The 19,238-nt window shown below is 42.1% G+C and overlaps 1 protein-coding gene across 1 annotated transcript in view; it reads left to right on the top strand.

Moving 5' to 3' along the window:
• The first annotated feature begins 2,309 nt into the window (after nt 1–2,309).
• The window catches only part of ANK2 (ankyrin 2), a 266,851-nt gene continuing 249,922 nt past the window's right edge, over nt 2,310–19,238 (top strand). Inside the window, exon 1 of the mRNA XM_030020810.1 lies at nt 2,310–2,451. Coding sequence (XP_029876670.1) covers nt 2,371–2,451 — 81 coding nt within the window. The 5' untranslated portion in view covers nt 2,310–2,370. The remainder of the gene's footprint in view (nt 2,452–19,238) is intronic.

The following is a 19,238-nucleotide window of genomic DNA, read 5'->3' as shown; positions in this document are numbered from 1 at the left end:
TACTCTGTAGTCTAGCTTGCTAGTTAACCATGGCTTAATTCCCTCTGTAATTTTACCCTGGCGTGGACTTATGTGAGGATGGAGTACGAAGAACTAGAAAACTTGCATGATGAAATTGAAAATCCTCAAACTGCCTTTCTCACTTCTTCCTCACACCTTAAATCCCGCACTTAGCACTGGCTGCCTCCCAGGGGTACTGGCCTTTTGCTACTCACGGTGACTCCCAGCGACTTCATCCTTTCACAAAGCATCAAGCACTGAGGAAAATCAGCTCCTCTTCCTGCCTGTCATGGAATTCTCCTGCAATCCTGTTTCTTTATTCTTTTCCAGCTTGAAGACCAAAATAAATATAGAATTAAAAATGCAGTAGCAAGTCCCATCTCTTCTAGGGACAGAGGGACAAGTGATGGATTTGGCTGAGAGTGAGATACTGTGTTCTTCATCCCATTTACATCACTGCACTGTCACCTCTGAGTTTTCAGAACTGTCATGTGTGATTTGTTTTCTTCATATTTACGTTCAGAAATATCAGTGATTTTTTTTTAATTTTGCAAGAAACTTTATCATAACAAGAAAACTCACAATATATCGTCACCACAGTCTTCAACAATCTGACTTAACCCAAGGATCACTTTTTAGTGGGAATAAACAAATAGCAGACAAAGACTGTAAAAGGCTGGGTTTTGTATGAAAACCGAGCTGGGGAGGGGGATGAATTTGTGCAAAATTGAACTAAAACGTGAAAGGGGACATGACCTCTTTCTTTAAAAACAGCATTTGTGTGCAGAGTAGGCTTGTTTGTAAATTAAAAGAATAACATCATCTTTACAGGTTTCACAAATGATTTCAATGAATGTCTGACGCTGATAACAAATGACTGTTGTACATCTTCCCCAAAATACTTGCTGTGACTGTGATTGTAGCTCTAATTATGGCATAACAGATGCAGTGTTGTATAGCACCCGCCTTCTTCAAGATTTGTAGCTCCCTTTACTTTTACATGAGTTATTTCTCTCTTTAGTGTAGAATTTACTACTGCTAGCAGTAACAAAGAAGTCGCTCTTAAAGTAAAAAAAAAAAAAAAAAAAAAGGATTATCAGATTGTTACACTGCTTACATTGTTTTTGTGCTGCAGATGTTCATTGTGTTAGCAGCCAGCGTGATTGTGGGAGTGCGTATTCATGCCTCGTTGGGTCCTTTCCACTTTCTCCAACCTCTCCTCTGCTGAGTAAGCAGTTAAAGTGACTTTTTTCTTTTGTTCCCAGCCTTCGCTACTGTTTGAGAAGGAGGGCAAGTTACTTGGCTGTTTTGTTCAGTTCTAAGTGGAACAGTATTATTTTTTCTTCTTAGTGTATTCACCAGAAGAAACACAAGAATACATTTGCAATTCTCACATGCATTTACATGTGAATGTTGCTGTGTTGTCCTTCCAAAAGAAGGAGGTGGTGATTTATTTTAGTAGTACAAACTATCGCCTTATGCTGTGCCAATCACACTGCCATTGTCTGTTTTAATACTGACAATGAATCATCTCTGAGATGTTACAGTCGTGGCCACACGCCTCGCTTGTGTGTGCGGGTTTTGGGATGAGGAGGGTGTCTGTGTGTGTGTGAGTAGCACCTCGGGCTGCAGGGACGTGGGATATGGGGGGAGTGCCCGGTGTTCCTTCCTTGACCACTGCCAGGCAGGGATAAGCGCTGGTGACTTCTCAGGAGCTGTTCTGTCATTTCTGAGGAAGGAGGACACAAGCCTTTCTTGACGGACATACCTTCTGTTGTGAGCCTCTTTCCTCCACGCTGCTCTTTGTTTCTTGGTTCCTCTCTTAAAATAAAGCAAATACCAAAGCTCTGCTCAACAAGTGTACTGGGCCAGGGCCGATCTGACACAATAGCGGTTCTTTCTGGCAGATGAACTAGAAGTGCATAGCGTGCATTTTTCAATGAGATTTTCACCTGTGAGAGAGCTCGTCTTGAGTGGGGAGAGAACAACCGGTGAGACAGTGACTGGCACCGGTTGCCCAGGGAGGTGGACGATGCCCCAGCCCTGCAACCCCTCCCTCAGGGCCAGGTTCGAGGGCGCTCAGAGCAACCGGATCGAGTGGAAGATATCCCCGCTCGCTGCAGGGGCGTTGGACTAGGTGACCTTTAACCGTTCCACGATTCCAACAAACGCTTCTCCCTCCGGAGCAGCACATCCCTCCGTCCCCGGCACCCGGGGGGAGGCCGGGGCACCGCCGCCCCGCCCCGCCGCCGCTGCCACGGCAACGGCAACGGCGCTGCGCCCGCCCCCGGCGGGCACCACCCTCGGCCGGGGCTGGGCGGCTGGAGGCTTTCATGGCACGGCTCGGCGCCGGCAAACCCGCTCGCTAGGATGAACGAGGAGGCAGCCCAGAAGAGCGACGGCGGCGAGAAGTGCAACGGCGGTAGTCAGAGGAGGAAGAGACCCAAGAAGGTGGGGCCGGGAGCCGGCGGGCAGCGGTGCGGGCTCGGAAGGCGGCTCCCGCCTCCCCGTCGTTGGCAGCGGGGCGAGGGCAGGGAGCCCGGGCCGGGCGGCGGGCGCGGGGAAGCCGCGCTGGGGGCGGGCGGGAGGGAGGGCTGCCCCGGCCCGGGGGAAGCCGAGGCGTGCGGCGAGGCGGAGGAGGGCTGCGCTCCCGGGTGCCTCGGGAGCCGACCTGCTGGGGCTCCGCAGGCGAGGGCGGTCTCCCTGGCCGGACGCGGGGATTGATGCCGTTGTGATAACCGAACCGGGTGGTTAAGCGGAGGGTTGTTGCTTGCTTGTTGCCGCTTTTTTTTTTTGGCAAACAGCCGTCTGTTTTGTCCAGTTGAAGTTGCTTTCCTTAGGCAGGGGATGCCTCTCAGCGCGGGTTCCCCTGTGCTCCCCGTAAGAAAGAGGGCACTTTGTTTTGACGGAGGAAATATAAAACCTGTGCGCGACGGCATCGGCTTGACTTGTGGGCTTCTGTCCCTTCCTCTTGAGGCGATACGGATGCAGGTTTATAAACCTTTAGTTTACTGTGCCGGAAACGTTTCTTAGATTGCGTTATAAACTAGCACGCAGAGATGTGTTGCCGGCTTTTTGTACCGTCTGTGGTAATTCAGCGATGCTAACGAAAAATAACTGGGTAAAAATGTGAATTGTTGAGCCACACCCAGTTCTTAGGGCACTTTCTCTGTGTGTTCGGTCTCTTTCGTAAATGGTTGATTTGCAAGGTATAGCGTGTCTGCTCCTTCAACCCCCTGCTTGAGGTAATTTCTTTTTAATGGCTTTAATTGTAGGTAACTATTTGTTTCTGCTTGGGTTTTCTCTCCTCTCGAAGAGCAAAGATGTCTGTGGTTCTGCATAATTATGACATAAACTGGTTTACGGTTCTTCCCCCCACCTCTTAATCTTAATTGATACAACATCAGTCACCCCGCTGAAATGTCTGGGACTACTTGCAGGATGAAGAAGAATTTAATCTATACAAAGTATATTCACCGATGAATTCTGCAGTCCCTCGTTTTGCATAGAATTTGCATTTTAACCAACGTGGTATATGAGCAAGACAAATTGCTACAAATGGAAATAATCTGTAGAGCTGCAAACAGATGCTTATTTGGGGACTTTTGCAAGGGTTTTGACCTGGTGAAGAAAAGCTGTTTTGTAATAGGTGATACTGTTAGGCCCCATTTTATCACAGAAGGAAGATTCTGTATGTATAATGGTAAGGGCATGAGATAATCCAGTCCAAGAAAGAAATTGAACAAAAACATCCTCACCCCACCCCATTGTGCTTGGAATATTGCCTGGATCTCCCCACAGTGGGGGATTTTATATAGCACGTTGGCCTTATATTTAAGCACAGCCGAGCAGCAGAGGGAATAACTGCTTCAACTTACCTCAGAATTTGAAGGGTTTATTTGTGGGGGTATTTAAATCCAGATGAGGAAGTAAAAATCAAATGATCAAGTGCATACCCAGTGTTTTCATTTGATTGTTAGATAACCTGGGAACAATGTCATACCAGGGGAGAGGTTTTGAAGACCTAGGGAATTGAAGTGGGTGTTTCCTTCTCCTCTTTTTTTATCCATGTATACGTGGTTTCTTGCTTTGCCATTGTTTTCCAAGTAAAGCAGCCCAGAGCCTTTCAAGGTTGAAACACAAGTATATGCCGCTGCTGCCAAATGAATGCTTAGAAAGCCTCTCTTATATTGAGTCTCCATATTCAGAGTCTTCTAACAGCTGATGCATCTTCCTTTTTCAAAAAACATAATGAATATTTGGGTGTCTTTTTACAGTTGTATTTTACAACCAGAAAATATTAATCGGGCATTTTTAATTGAGCGATTAAGAATTTTTTTGGCTTACGTTTGCCAGTTTGGATGCAATAGATGTTGGTGCCTCAGGGCTGGTATTGGATTAGCTCTGCTGAAGCTTTACCCTTAGTGACTTCATGAGGAAATACAGCTTCAGGCTTTAATATTCTTTTTAAATTCTAAGATTAATTTTTGTAAAACCTAAAAATAGATAATTTTTTTGATGAGAAGTAGACATCCTGGAATAGCCAAGAGTATAAGAATTCCAGATTGAATTCCTTTGCTTTTTGATTAAGTAGGCACAATTTCTTTTGGGAACAGAGATGAAAGTGCCAGGTGCAGGAGCTCCAAAATCAAAAGTCATGTAGCCTGTTTTCAGGTCCTGAACTACTTTTGCTGAACGAAGCTGCATTGCGCCATCCAACATGCCCTCTATCTGTTCTGTGGAAGTTGATCCCTTTTGTGTGGATAATTAAATATTAATTGAGCCAGATGAGTTTGATCTATGTATTGGGAGAGACAGAGGGAAATGCGTCTCAGATACAGCATTCAGCTGGATCTTCTATATTCCAGGAGGGTGTCCTAGCTAGGAAGCATTGTAGGGTTTTATCTAATTTTCAGCAGTACCCCAGGGTTTTTTTATGCCCGTGCACTTTAAAATGAAAAGGCTTCAGTTTCATCCTAATACAGGATAGAAAAACTTGAAATTTTGGTAACGTGGAGAAAAAAAACTACTCAGCCCAAACCAGATTTAATTCTTGTGGTGATGCTTGTGGCTTTGTGCATTCCAGTGAGTCAGTGGGCTGCCTTAATAGGTTTGTGAATCCAACGGTAGGGTTGCATCCAGTTTCCCTGTGGAACATTGCTTCCACGTGATAACTGGGATATGGTGAAATTTGTGTTCCTGGGAAAAAAATCATGCTAAATTTCTGTGTTTGTTTAGTTCTAGTGTTAGAGAGCATAGGATGCATCGTCCTGGAGGCAGAAGTGAACAGAACGGCCTTGTTCTGTTGCTGGTGTAACTGCACGGAAGCCCAGTGAGAGCAGCTCTTGGTGTGCATCGGTCCTCTCATCTTGGTAGCCGGTGTACCATTCGTGTTGAAGGAGTAGCGTAGCAAGTGAATATGAATTCATAATACATTAGTTTTTTGACGCCTCCTTCTGTGTTTTGCCAAGTGTATTGTGAAGTGTCCTAAGTGCCAAATTCCTGTAATTCCTCTCGAGGATGTTTTTTATTATAGAGTGTTTCAGATCAAAAATGACTGGTATTGGTCATCATGTAGAAAATGAAGCATATTCCTGTATCTAGTACTAAACGCACTGATGGCAAAGGGGTTTCCAGAAACCACAGGTTCTTACTCCACTGATCATAAAGCATACACCATTGATGGGTCGATGCAAAAATAGTCCATTTTAGCTTATTGTGGAATTCCAGTCTTGTCACTTGTATTGCTCATTATTTAAGAGAAATTAAAAGCTTGGTGTCAAGCTCATACTATAAAAAGCTCAGAGGAAGTTGTAATGCTGATTTAAGGGAAGACAAATGAGACTTCTTTCCTAACCTAAGCATCATCTCCTATTTTAAATGTATCTGTGGAAAAAATTAAATTGGATGTATGGAGTGAGGTACTTCCAGTGGAAGTTGTATACTTGCTAATGGAATCATTGCTGTGTACAAGTTAATACTTTTAATGAGTTTTAATTACTTAAGACTATTCATTCCATGCGTGTGGCAATTGAGACCCATTTTGGAATACAAGTGCAACGTTGGTCACCTGTGTTCAAGAACAAGAATCCAAATGTACACAAAGCATGCAGAGAGGGATTCTAGGAGAGAGCCTGTTTTACGCAAAGAATAGAAGAGCTTGGGTTTAGTGTGCTAAAGCAAAAGTCTATCTGAGGGGAAAAGGAAATGAGGCTCTTCAGCAGCCTTCTAATAGGTTTAATCAGGTAAAGAGCCAAGAGAAACTTGATTAATTATGGATGAGATGCGATTTCTCGAACGTATCACTGGACTAGATTCAACTGAAGGAGGTCCCTTTTGCTCCCATGTTCCTGTATTTTCACCTATGTCATTTACTGTGCCGTAATAATATTACATAACGGTTTAATTGATGGTAAACGTGGCTATTAGTTTTCTAAAATGTTTGTTTACCTGGTTATTTCATTCTTCCAGCTACCAAATTTAGTGGAAAATTGGATGCCATCAGAAGAAAAATTTGAACCAGTGTCCATCTCTCCCTAAAATCTGTATGGGGGCTTGTATGACAGCACTTCCAATCTGCTGGGTGGCATTTCCTTTAAATTGCTTTCATTTCACACTTGCAGAGTCTAATTTAGTCTTCTCTAGTTGCTGCTGTTTCCCTCACTATCCCATTATTACCGGTGACAGACAAATAGCTGTGACAATGCTGTTCTTTGCTGTACTGTTTGATGATCCAACTGAGACGAAACCAGAGTATGCCCCCTCTTCTAAGAACACGTCCTCTAGTTTTAGAAGAAAGAAGGTTTTCCTTCAGACGATACGCAGTAAACTGAACAGGCAGAAAGAGCTAATGAGGAAAAACAGTCTTTCGTTCAGGACCAGGATATCTAAAAGGCTTTATCACAAAACAAAAGTGGTAGTTATAAGTTAACCTAACTCACTGATGTTCAATATTTGTTAATTTTACTAGTAATGTAGCTTCTGTAAGTCTGGAAGGTTTCATTTTTTTTTTCAGCTGAACCAGTTTTAGAGAACTGGAACTGCCTTGCTTTCAGTTGGGTTAATCCAATTTACATGAACGTAAACAAGCAGAGAAATGGTGCTAGAATTTGCTCTGGAAAGTAGAGAATAAACGGAGAGAAAGACAAACTTATTTTTAGGTCATAGAGGTAAGAGACAGGTTTGTAAAGAGACTGGTAGGGATCTAACCAGACGTATTCTGAAATGTCTGCACTACATTTCAATATGGTTCGCACTATCGTAAATCTGACGCAACTCCGCTGATATTCTTGCATTATTGAGATCAGGTTTTGCTTGTTCTCTTTGCCTTTTCTTCCTATCACGGGGCTTCCAGCACATTTTGTGCCAGGTATAAAACTAACATTAGAGCTACAAATGCTTCGATGTGTCTTTTCTTCTCTTCTTCCCTGCCTGTCCCCTCGAGCTTTAGTTGCTATGTGCATTGGTAACAAAACGAAAATGAGGTGTCTTTATCCCGCTATGAGGTTAAGCACTTTATCTCTATGTCACTAGTTGCCACAGAGCAACCATCACTTTTGATGATTGCGTCAGCACAACGCCCCGTGCTTCTCTCATGGCAGCCCCATGGTGGTTGGCACTCTGGAGAAATAATTTCCATTTACTTACAGCAATGAGATAGGGAAAATAATGATGGGCAATACAGCTGAACATCTGGACTACGGCATTTGGTGTTGTTGTCGTGGTTGTTTTTCTAGCGTGGTAAAGTGTGTAAGACAGAGAGAGCATGTGATACTGGCCACGCGGCTGAGCCTGGCCTTTCTAGCTCTTTATGTTCTAGTGTAACAGGATCACTTCAAGCTTTATTGTGCTCCGTTGTATTGATGGAACAAGCCGTGAACAAGTCTTAGAGTTGACACAACTACTTATAAAGTTACGTTTATTCATTGTGGGCTTTGAAGTTAATATATATATATAGCGCTTTTAAAAATGTTGTTGGTTTTTTTTTTTTAATAGAGTAATAGGAAGCTACAAAGGGATGGAGTTAGTGTATTGGCAGATTTGTGCAAGTGTTAGATTTCACAGATTAAATACTGTGAAGGTAACAAGGAGGAAATCATCTGGATAAGAGTGGTGAATTTTATACAGAACTGTGTGAAGTGTTGAGCCTGCATCCGCCTGCCGTGCAGTCTGGCCTCCTGCTTTATCATTTGCAGTTCTTGCTCATTTTCACCAATGTTTGGCAAACATCAATTGAGTCAGAGAAGCAAGTCCCTTTTTCCCCAGCCAGCTTCCCTTTCTCCCTGCAGGGTGCCTGGGGCTGTCAAGTATCGCATATATTGTATCGCATTCGCGCATCTCGCAGCCTTGTCACGCGTTCCTGCGGGCCAACAGTGCCACAGGCTGAGCTGGGCTTTCAGGTGGCAGCTTAAAGCTGCCTGTCCTGGCTCTCTGGGGACATCGGGGTCCGTGCTGGAGGCAGCCACGTGCGCTCTGTCTGCCTCCCCTCCTCCTGGTTATGCTGCAGCGTGTGTATGATGGAAGAGCATCTGGGAGAAGGGTTTTAGCAACAAGATAGGTCAGTGAGAAGGTCTGAAACTTATAAATATACCCGTAGTGAGTGTTCTGTTTGGTCTTCTGTAGTTTTTTTTTTGGTTTGCTTTTTGAAATGTTACCTATTGAGCCAACACCGGACCATTTCTCTCTTCAGGGAGTCACCGTTCAGCGAGATGTGTACACAATGTCTGGCTATTCAGCTGACTTGAGCAGCAGTCTGGGGGTATATTGGCACCCTCTCGGGTTCTCTGCCTCTCTTACTTGCCTGTCCCTATCAGAGATGCCGTGTTTTGTGCAGCTGTGTCCCTGCGTCCACTGGGCATGGTATGTTTTTGTTGTAGATTGCGTTTCTGGCTAGGAAAGTTTTTCCACTCCACAAATTGAGACTGACATATGCAGCACGTAGATATTTAGGCTAGACATTGGGAACCCTGGAGCTCTGAAATGCAAGGAACAGAGGGAGGCCAAGAAAATAGTAAGATGGCTAGGGGCTCTTACATCCTCATTTATTTGCAGGAATTAATTATTTCAAAATCTTTCCTAGCTGATTAAGTGGGTTGCTTTTGTCCGGGTGACAGAAATTGCTGAGCTGAAAGTTTGAACTCACTGTTAGTATTTCTACACTGTGTAGGAATAATTCAGTATTTCCATACTTAGGTTCCAGTAGAAATCTGCTATACTGTTATTCATTTGGTGTGATCCTAGTCATTTTGCATTTTCTCGTTTACTTCCACTTGTTTTCATTGTGCTCTGGCACCAGATACAGGAGGGGAAAAAATGTTTACAAAGTAGATGGAGGTGGGCCAGTGTTTAAGGTTCCCTCAGAGTAGTTTCTAAAATTGCATGAGAGAGGCAGTGACTTGCTTCAGGTCACTTTTTTGTCAAAAATTCCTACTTGAAAATACATGTAATTAATTTTCCAATGAATCTTTCTCTCTTGTGAGTGTGATTTTGGAGGATGGAAATGTAGTATTACATCTTTGCCTTTTAAACAAAAAGGCAGTGTATCCTTACAGGCATTGCAAGTCAAATGTATGGGCATTGATTAGTCTTCCCCAAACCTTCTTGAAACAAAAATGTTCCTTGAGCACACAGCAATTTAGGGAGTGAAGGTAGATGCCTACCCATATTATCTCACCTGTTCTGTGGCTGCTTCTACCTAGCCTGCAGTTGGGTTACATGCAGGGAAACAAATTGTAACCTACTTCTATTTTCTCTCAGGTTAGCTCTCACACACACACACACACACACACACAGTTTTAGTCCATGAATGAAGTGCTCTCTGGAGAATAGGATCGGCTCCTAAGGAAACGATAAGAGTAAATGGCAGTAATTGCAGTTTAAACAGATTTTTAGGTTAAATAGCATATAGGTTTCTGCCACAGGCAAAGTATTTCAGAAGTGCTTGGTTGCTTTTATTTGTTTAATCCAGTCTTGGATGGCATGCGTTTATATTATGCTGTAGTACTGGATCTGAGCAAACAGACTGTATGGATTTAAATTGACACCAGGAATGCTCAGATTCCTGTGACACTTTAGCTTCATGATCAATTAAATCTGCTAATTGTTCCACTACTAGGCTTTCTTTATAAGGCAGTGTTTGAAGTATCTGTCGACATAGTCGAGGCAGTGAAGAACATTGGTGATAGTTTTGAAATACATAAATGAAAGTGTGAACTGATGAAGTTTATAAACAATTTATACCCTTCTATAGAAGATATGATTCTGAACCTTGTTTGTCTCTTCCTGTATTAAAAATTGTGCCACTTTCCTGTGACTGAAAGATTCTGCTAGTCCCTCTTTCTTCAATGTTTTAAACATCTAATACGCCTGGCAGCTTTCAATATCAGAGATCAGATGTCAACATACAAATGTCAAGAAACAGTGGCAGTCATTCATCATGCAAACCCTTAGAAGCCTAATCTGACTGTCCTGGTAGATACATTGCTACGATCCAATCAAAAAATGAATGAATAGGCGTAAACATCAGGAGAAGCAGGCCATGGGTTGTGTATGTATGCGTTTGGGTATGTGTTGTTATGCCGTATCTCAGCCTGTTTGTGCATGTTTTTTTCCAGTGCATGGCAACTGAACACAGTGGGCCATAGTCTCTGCTGGATGTCAGTGTAGGTTTGTTACAGCCAGCGGGGGCTCTGCCAGCTTTCATCAGCTGAGGATCTGGTCTCTTGTTGCTGTGTACCTATGCAACAGAGCAGAGTGTGGTGAATATCAGAAAACAGAAGCGCTGGAATGGGCGCAGATTTTCCAATCAATCTATGATTCATGCTCATTAGCTTTGAAACACTGAAGAAAGGCGCTTTATGAGCTGGCATTTCCATTTGCGCTTTAACTGCTTTACTCACGCTGAAGACAGAGTGATGACTACAGCATTCGCAAAAACAAGTGAAAGAGTAAGATGGGAAATACATTCTGTGCCTTGTCTAAAGGTCACCGCCCTGCCAAAGGCTGACTGCTCTGGTTAGAGATCACGGCCTCCAACTCAGTCATTGGAACGACTGATACTGTGTTATTTTGTGTAAAAATGCAAGTTAAATGGATTAAGTGTAGAGTTGAGTTACACATTTCCTTTGGTGTGCTCCAGAGTTGGGGAGGAAAGGTGTAAGTATCCTCCCCATGTACCTTGTGCTCCCCGCCTGAAAGACAAGCACAGCTTTTGTTGTTGCATTTATTTTTAATTAACTGTTTCTAATGGTGCAGAAGGTGTTTTCCAAGGAAGCCCTGGCACTTGCAGAGCTTGCGATCACTGTGACTGGGTTTGGAGGTGTAAGTGTGTGGGGGCTTATGGTTAATTATATTTGACACTGTGTATTTGTACACGCCTCTCTCCCCCCAGTTGTCAGCATAACTGCTTTTTTCACAGCAACATCACCAACAGAAGCAGCAGGCAATGGCTTTCAATTGTAAAACAGCTGCCATGAACTCATTATGCACTAATGTATACTTTAAGATGCAAGATTGTTCCTTTGCAGTGTAAGCTTAGGAGTGTAGCTGACAGCAATTAGGATAGTGGTGTACAACATGCAGTTCCTAGAAATCATTGTTATAAACCAGTTGCTACCTCTGAACAGAAATAATACAGTCTGGCTCATATTTATACGTCAGTTACATGAATGGAATCCCAATTTTTTTAGGGAATGAACAGAAAAAATCCTGCTGGAAATCTCTTCTGCACAATGTAGCCTCATGCAAATGGAAACCAAATACACTTAATTAAGAAAACAATCACTAAATGAAAGCGGTAAATACAATTAATGCAAGTCACTTTTTAATTGACATAATTGAAGTGACGAAGATACGGTTACAAACCAGTCAAGTATGAGTTGGAGTCAGTGAAACTTTATGCATTGGGTGTTGATGGTGGTGACCAGAGTTAATGGATCATTTGTGTGGGTAAGTGACGTTTGGACTGGGACCTTTGTTTATTTTCTCCCAACCGTCCTCTTGGGAGGATTAATGTGATGATGAATTTTTTTTTTTTTTTCCCCCCACCCCTGAAGGAGGGAACAAATGGTTAACCTTTTGCTGAAACTTTTTGAGAAAATAGATGTAGTTAATCTCCCTGAAAGAGAAGTCCTAGTTAATACAGAATGAAATCAAACACTTTGGATTGGGTTAGTTTCCAGTCTCCAAAGTCTGTAACGCAGCTGTAGCACTTGTAGTCTTGTTTAGAAATGAGTTCTGAAACAGATGGTGTTACGGGTTTGTGTTTTTCTGTTCCAAGACTGAGGCCACAGTTTGACGAGTGGTGTAAGATGGCGCTGCGACCAGTTGAATGGGGCATGGCTTGTCCTTCCTGGGAACCAGAGTAAGAAACTGATGTCTGTTTGACCTCCCTTCTTTCTTTCTGTAGAGGAGATGGGATGGGAAGGGATGGAAAGGAGCAACTGGGAGGGGAGAGAAAGTGGAGCTGTTTCTTGTGTGACAGTTTCAGTGCTTGACTAGATCATCAGAGAGAAAATTCTGGATCTTTTTCACTATTATGTACTTATAAAAAATGTTTATTGGAACAGTATGAAAAGCACATAATTATTTGGTGCTTTTTTCTGTCTAAAATGTGATTTGTAGGAATACAAATGAAATGAGAGTGCTATTTACATTACTGTAATGCACGGTTCAACCAAGTGAGGTTGGGCTGCCACTCTAATAATGGTGATATTAATATACAGTCATTTTCTCAAATAGCATTTTTCATCATTTCAGCTAATGTGCTTTATAGAGTAAAATTGGTATTACTGCCTCATGCTGTAGTCAGTCGCTTTGCAGTGGTTTGCCCAGGGCAGCCTCAGGTGCAAATGCCAGAACAAGGCTGAGAACCCAGTGATCCTCAGTTCTCCTGCCTCTCTTCCGCTGCTAGGGACCAGCTTCAAGGGCTTTTATTCCCCACATCACCCCCCCCCTTTTTAAAACCCTGCCTCTTTTCTTTGCTCTCTGTGCCTTGTACTTTTCACCTGAAGACCTTCTGAGCCCAAAGTCTTTTCTAAGAGGTTACGCAAAGCATTTGGGGACTCATTCAGATTGATTTGAACATTAATATCTTGAGATGTGCCCTGGAAAGCATACCCGTATCTTAGCTGCATTCAGACAAACCCCACAACTCATTTTTACAGCCTGAGTCAAAGCTTGCTGAAATAAATGGAAGGATTTCTGTTGATTTTAGTAATTTTACTGCCTTCAGTAATTTTGACTGCCTTTTAATGGCTTTGAGATTGAGACCATCAGGAATGAGTTGAATATTTCCTTGTTTACCCTTGATGTTTATGGCATGTAGCTACGTTAGTAGCTGAATTAGGGCTAATCTTCAATATACTTAGAGCTTGGATTGATAAATTTTGGGGCCAAGTCTTTAATCCTTTTCTGGAAAATTTTTCCTTATTACTTAGTAAAGTTGTCTGGATGGTTTTATTGCAGTAGTAATGATGACCACTAGTATATATTGATGTTTTTGGAAAACATATAATACCATCAGTCCATTTCCCAGCTTGTGCCATAAGATTCAGCAAACAGATACCTGTAGAAACATACAGATACTTATCTTGCTGAAGCATGTAAATTCACCTTTAAATAGAAAAGCAGTGGTCAGCTATGACCTACCTGTATCTCAGCAGTAAGGACTGAGTAAGTCTGTCATGTATTGCCTTGAGGTGGTGAAATGTATGGGTGGATTTTTTATTCCAGATGGTATTAAAACAGTTTCTTCTGGGGAGAGTTGATTATTTTCACTGATTTTTTTTTTTTTTTTTTTTTTTTTTTTTTTTTTTTAAGGACCATGCATCAAACAGCAACTCTCACTTCTGACTGCCTATCATCAATTCTTTTGTATTTCACTTTATGCCGTTGTCAAGACCCAGGGATATATTTCCCCTGTTGTAGTCCATAGTGAAGCATCAGTGCTCATCAGTGTTCCATCGCATGTGGCACTGAAGGATCTTGCTTCTTTTTGAAGGCATTATTAAACTTGCAAGATATGGCAGTAGCATGATTTTACTGAAGGTTGCTGGAGCTCTGGTTAATGAGCAGTAAGAAGAAAGCTGGAATTAGACGCCAGCAAGCACATTGATTAAATGAGCCATTATTTTGCTGGAAATTCAGTTCTTCTGTTGCCTAGTGTAGTATTGTCATTTTAAATATTGGCACTGAGGTCAATATGTGAACAATTAGTTTTTCCAGCAGTAAGGACAGTCTGTATAAATTTGTAACAAACATTAACATTAAGATTAGCGTGACATGATAACTTTAAGATTAGCGTGAATGAAATATGAATGGAAACATATAGCGGTGTGGTGGGAAACACCAGAAACAATTGTGACAAGAAAATAAGGGTTCAAAGAATAGCCTCTATTGGTAATGCAGCAAAATGGAAAAAACGTGCCATTTAAGTCCAGGCCAGAAGGACTGTGCTATGAAAAGCCCGCTGCAAAGATCACTTGGCCCCAGAAGACCCTGCATCCATTGACTGCAGGATAGCAAAAGAGTTGCTGCAAATCATATCTATCTGCTGCTTCTTTTCCTGTTAGCCCACCAAGAGAACAGACCTACATTTTAGACAGAAAAAAGGAAAACCAGACAACAAGCAGCAATGCTTTGACTTAGATTTATGGAAGCTAAAGTAAGCAGGATTCTTACCACCCTGTGACAAGTGTTTGACATGTAACGAGTACAAAAGATCTCCCCAAAGCTTGTTCACTGTCACCAATAAAGAGGTATGGGTGGCTGCCCTCCCTTGTCCTGTGTTGCAGGTGATGCTGTCCAGACTGCTCTGCACACCCACCTTGGTGCTTGTGAAGATGTGAGTGTAAGACTGCAAGTGAATGAAATTTGTAAGAAAATGAATAGGAGTGGTAAAACAAACTTACTTAAAGTTTTTTTAAAATAAGTATCAGGTTCCCTCTTCGTAGCCCACAGAGTTCTGTTTCACTAGTTTCCTACAAGGCTCCCACTGTTGCTGGAAATAAGGATCAGGTTTTGGAAAATCAGGCTGTGTGATTGCTTCTAAAATACAAACTGAGGTGCACGTTTATTGTGCCTGAATTTGCAAATTCTGATGCTACCTTGTTATGTCATACAAAGCCCCCAACCTATGAAAGGTTTAGTGTGACTGTTTTGAGGGGTTTGTTTCACGCAGTCAGAAGGTGACTTCAGCAAAATTGTTATGCTGTTCTGCATTGCTGAAAGCCTTCATCAGAGTTTTTGGTGTGCAGGTGTTGCAGTCGTAAGGATAATCTAAAATGTGGTACATAAATGTAGTGCTCCAAGGACAACAGGGAGGGCACATTAATTGCGAGAAGCTTTTGCAACAGCTTCACTTATGACAGAGATTTCATTTTAAGAAAGACAATGAGCTTCTCATTACAGGAGTAATGTCAAAGGATACAGATGATGTTATTGGATGCTTGTGCTAACTGAGAATAAGACTTGGGTTTCATTGTAGCTCTGTGTCGTGGTGTAACCCTAGCCAGCAATTAAGCCCCACGCTCCCCCGTGGTGGGATGCGGGAGAGAATCGGAAAAGTAAAAGCAAGAAAACTTTTGGGTTGAAATAAAGACAGTTTAAGTAGTAATGCAAAAACCGTGCACGCAAGCAAAGCAAAACAAGGAATTCGTTCACCACTTCCCATCGGCACTTTCTGTGTTCAGCCGTCCCCAGGAAAGCAGGGCTCCATCATGCGTAACCGTTACTTGGGAAGACAAATGCCATCACTCTGAAGGTCCCCCCTTCTTCCCCCAGCTTTATACGCTGAGCATTATGTCCTATGGTCCGGAATATCCCTTGGGTCAGTTGGGGTCAGCTGTCCTGGCTGTGTCCCCTCCCAACTTCTTGTGCCCTCCCAGCCTCCTCGCTGCTGGGGTGGGCTGAGAAGCAGAAAAGGCCTTGACTCTGGGTAGGCACTGCTCAGTAGTAACTAAAACATCCCTGTGTTATCAACACTGTTTTCAGCACAAATCCAAAACATAGCCCCATGCTAGCTACTGTGAAGAAAATTAAGTTTATGCCAGCCAAAACCAGCACACTCTGACATGTTTTCCTGTGATCGGTGTCCAGAATTTCAATCTCCCGTTGGCTGCGGTTGAGAGTAGCGGGAAGGGCAATGCTATGTGAAGGCAGCTGTTAGCATTAGATGAGTGTGGAGGGGACGAGCTCTAGAGCTGCCCTGGGGCTGCATTTGCAGAGTGAGGTTCTGATGCAGAAGAGCTACAAAGAAATTCTGGGTGCGGAAAACCCTTACAAATAATGGCAGGGATTATTCGGGGGCAGTGGTACCCGGTGCGATTGTAAGGAATGAAAAACTCTCTTAGGCAAATAAATTAGTGTACCAGTAGCTTTACTGACAAATGAGTAAATTTCTATTCTGAAGAGAATGCTGCCCTTTATGAATGTGGTTGTATGCCAAAACTCACTCTACAGTCTTTGTTTTCAGAACAGCAGAGAGAGTATATGTTTCAGTGTGTTTCAAAAAACTCTGGAGACCTTAGCAGGAAATGTCAGTATGATCCCTTCCCTCTTTCAAATTTCTTTTTAAAAGCATTGTTTCATTTTTGATCTCATAAATACAACTATAAATATAAATATTTGTGCTGTTACTCATAGGTAGTGCTGAACAAAATTTTAAAGTTCCATTTTAATTACATTTTGTCTTACAAACATTTCAGAACAGAGGTGGAAGAAACATGCTTTCTTTACATAGATCTCACTCAGCATCTGTTGAAGTTGACATGAATTTTCAGGTTTGGCCACAAACTAGGTTCAAATGATTGCTGAAGTCCTTTGTCCACTCCATGTGCAACGTGTCACTTCATGTAGTGCTCAGTGAATTTTTTTCTTAGGTTGTTAAATGCCTTCAGTGTATCTGTCTGCTCGAATAAAGAAATATTTCTTTATTGTTCTAAATGAAGAAATGTTTCTCTAGCCTCTGGGAATTTACTAACTGCAGAGGTTTCACAGCTGGATTGCTGGCACGTAATATAATATCAGTGAAATAAAATGGAGACCCACAGAAGAAAAAATTATGGGAAGGTTTTCAGGAAAATAACTTGAAATTCAGAAAGGAACAACTCTTGGAAAAGAACTGCATTTTGTTTCTAAAAAACAAACAGGGTTTTTGTCAGCAACTCTCCGTTCTTTAGACGTCATTTTGAAAATAAGGTTTATCGTTCTCTTCATCTCTTCTCTTGATATTTATAAAGAGTATGCCTAAAATCTCTCGTCTCGCTTGACTTGGCTGCTAGCCAAGTATTTAGTTCAGAATTTATTCAAGCTTTTGTCCTTGTGCCAGTTGCATTGTTACCCCTGTGCAGGTGCTGGGCTTCCTGATAGCAGGCAAAACAGCAGGTGGTAGCGGTCTGGGCATCGGTGACCACACTGCCAAAATTAATGAGCAGCGGCTCCACAACCCAGCAGCAGCTTCCCCGCTCACCTTTTCAGTGTTTAGTAGAAGAGGTTCCCTTCCCCCACCTCGTCCCATGTCTTTTATAAGATGACCTTTATAAATGTGAGATGTCTGCTAATTTCTGCGTATTTGATGCTAGGTCTTGATGTATGCGTTTTTATACAGGTCATGAAATTTTATGTCATTGATGTAAAGCACGCTAGTTGTAAAGAGTTGAGGATTCGTTCTGAGTATGAGAAACATAGACATAACATTTAGACATTATGCTTAACTGTTCTTTAGCGATCTTGATATGTACAGGAACAACAGTAAAACTACTAGCAGTATTAAGTTATTCGGTTGGTATAATGGATGTGTCTCTGGCAACAGCGTAATGTTAAAGATTTCCTCTTGAAACAAGATGTAGGTGCTTTCCATTTTGCAATAGTTATATTAACAAGGAGGAATTGTCAAGGAGACAGAACAGCATGATGGCTTTTGTTACTTGAAGTTTCACTCGGTCTCTAAAATCAGGGTTTGATCTAATATGATGCTGAGCTCTTGCTTTCCCACTGAGAATACAAAGTTGTGGATTAGGTTTCAAACATATATTGGGATAAGGGCTTAATTGCCCACATCCCTCTTGGCATGCATATCAACTGTTCATAGAAAGCAGTGAGCATCCAGCAGGGAATGAAAGAGTTCTTGGGTTTCAGGGACATGAGCAAATATGAAATTAAAAATGTATGTGCGGTTTCTCTCACCTTTTCAAGGCTTTGGTGTTAACCTTTTATGCAGGACAAATTGCAGAGCTCTCTCAGCTGCTCGGGCAGTGCCTCCAGCTACAAATATTTTGAAGAAACGTCTTTTATTATCCTAAACAGTTAGTTCAGAAGGGACAGAAAAAAGTTGCAGACTGTCACAGATGAGACCACCTCGCATTCAGTGCTGTGCTGTCACAGGGATAGCCTGTGAGTAATTTTACATCTGTAACATTCTTGCTAATTATCAGAATTTATGTTCTGTTGTGATGAAATATTTTAAAAATATCCCATTTTGTGTTAGAATATAAAGAAGAAATTAAAAAACAATGCCTTATGTAATAAATTTTCAGAAGACTTTAGGTATGGGAACTCAAAGCTCTTGTTTCCTTCTGGCAGTTAGTGACTGAGAGGGAGCAGGAACCGTGTCTGAATTGACCTCTGGGTTTGGAAATCAAAATTCCCAGGACTCCAGACAGCCAAAAGAGAGTAGCCTGAAGGTAGGAACTGCAGGTACCTGGGCTGAACAATGACCATAAGAGATAGGAAGGAAACGAGCAAGATTTGCCATTTTTTGAGTAGTAATCAATATAAATGGGACTTCTTTGGCAGGAAAATTCCCAACCAGCTCTCTGTGTAACCCCTTTGACTATATATACAGGTAAAGCACTAAAGCCACCTGTGCTTTCATGTTTAGTTTTAATATTTTTGCTGAGTCTGGGTAGAACTCACTTGCCACCTTGGCAATAAGGACTTGGCTGAAGCAGACATGATAGTGAGTTGCATTTGAAGGGAACCTGACAGATAAGGCTGAACCAGAAGACTGATGACTTCCTCAGAGTTTGATATTTGGGAATAATTTCATCCTGACACTAGAAATAGGAACTTGCTGATGAAATCTGCAGGGCCGAGAAGGGTTGAAGGCGGGAAGAATGAATAGTGCTCAAGAGGTGTTATAGAAGAGGGATGAAAGGTACTAGTATAAAATATCAGATCATTCAATTGTGGCCTAATAAAGTTTTCTGCTACAGTCTTGGATCTTGATGTTTTGGAAGTCA

This window comes from Aquila chrysaetos, chromosome 1 (assembly GCF_900496995.4).
Source record: "Aquila chrysaetos chrysaetos chromosome 1, bAquChr1.4, whole genome shotgun sequence".
In the NCBI taxonomy this organism is placed as follows: Eukaryota; Metazoa; Chordata; class Aves; order Accipitriformes; family Accipitridae; genus Aquila; species Aquila chrysaetos.
Note: the sequence above shows the minus strand (reverse complement) of the source record. Positions and strands in the feature narration are given on the sequence as shown.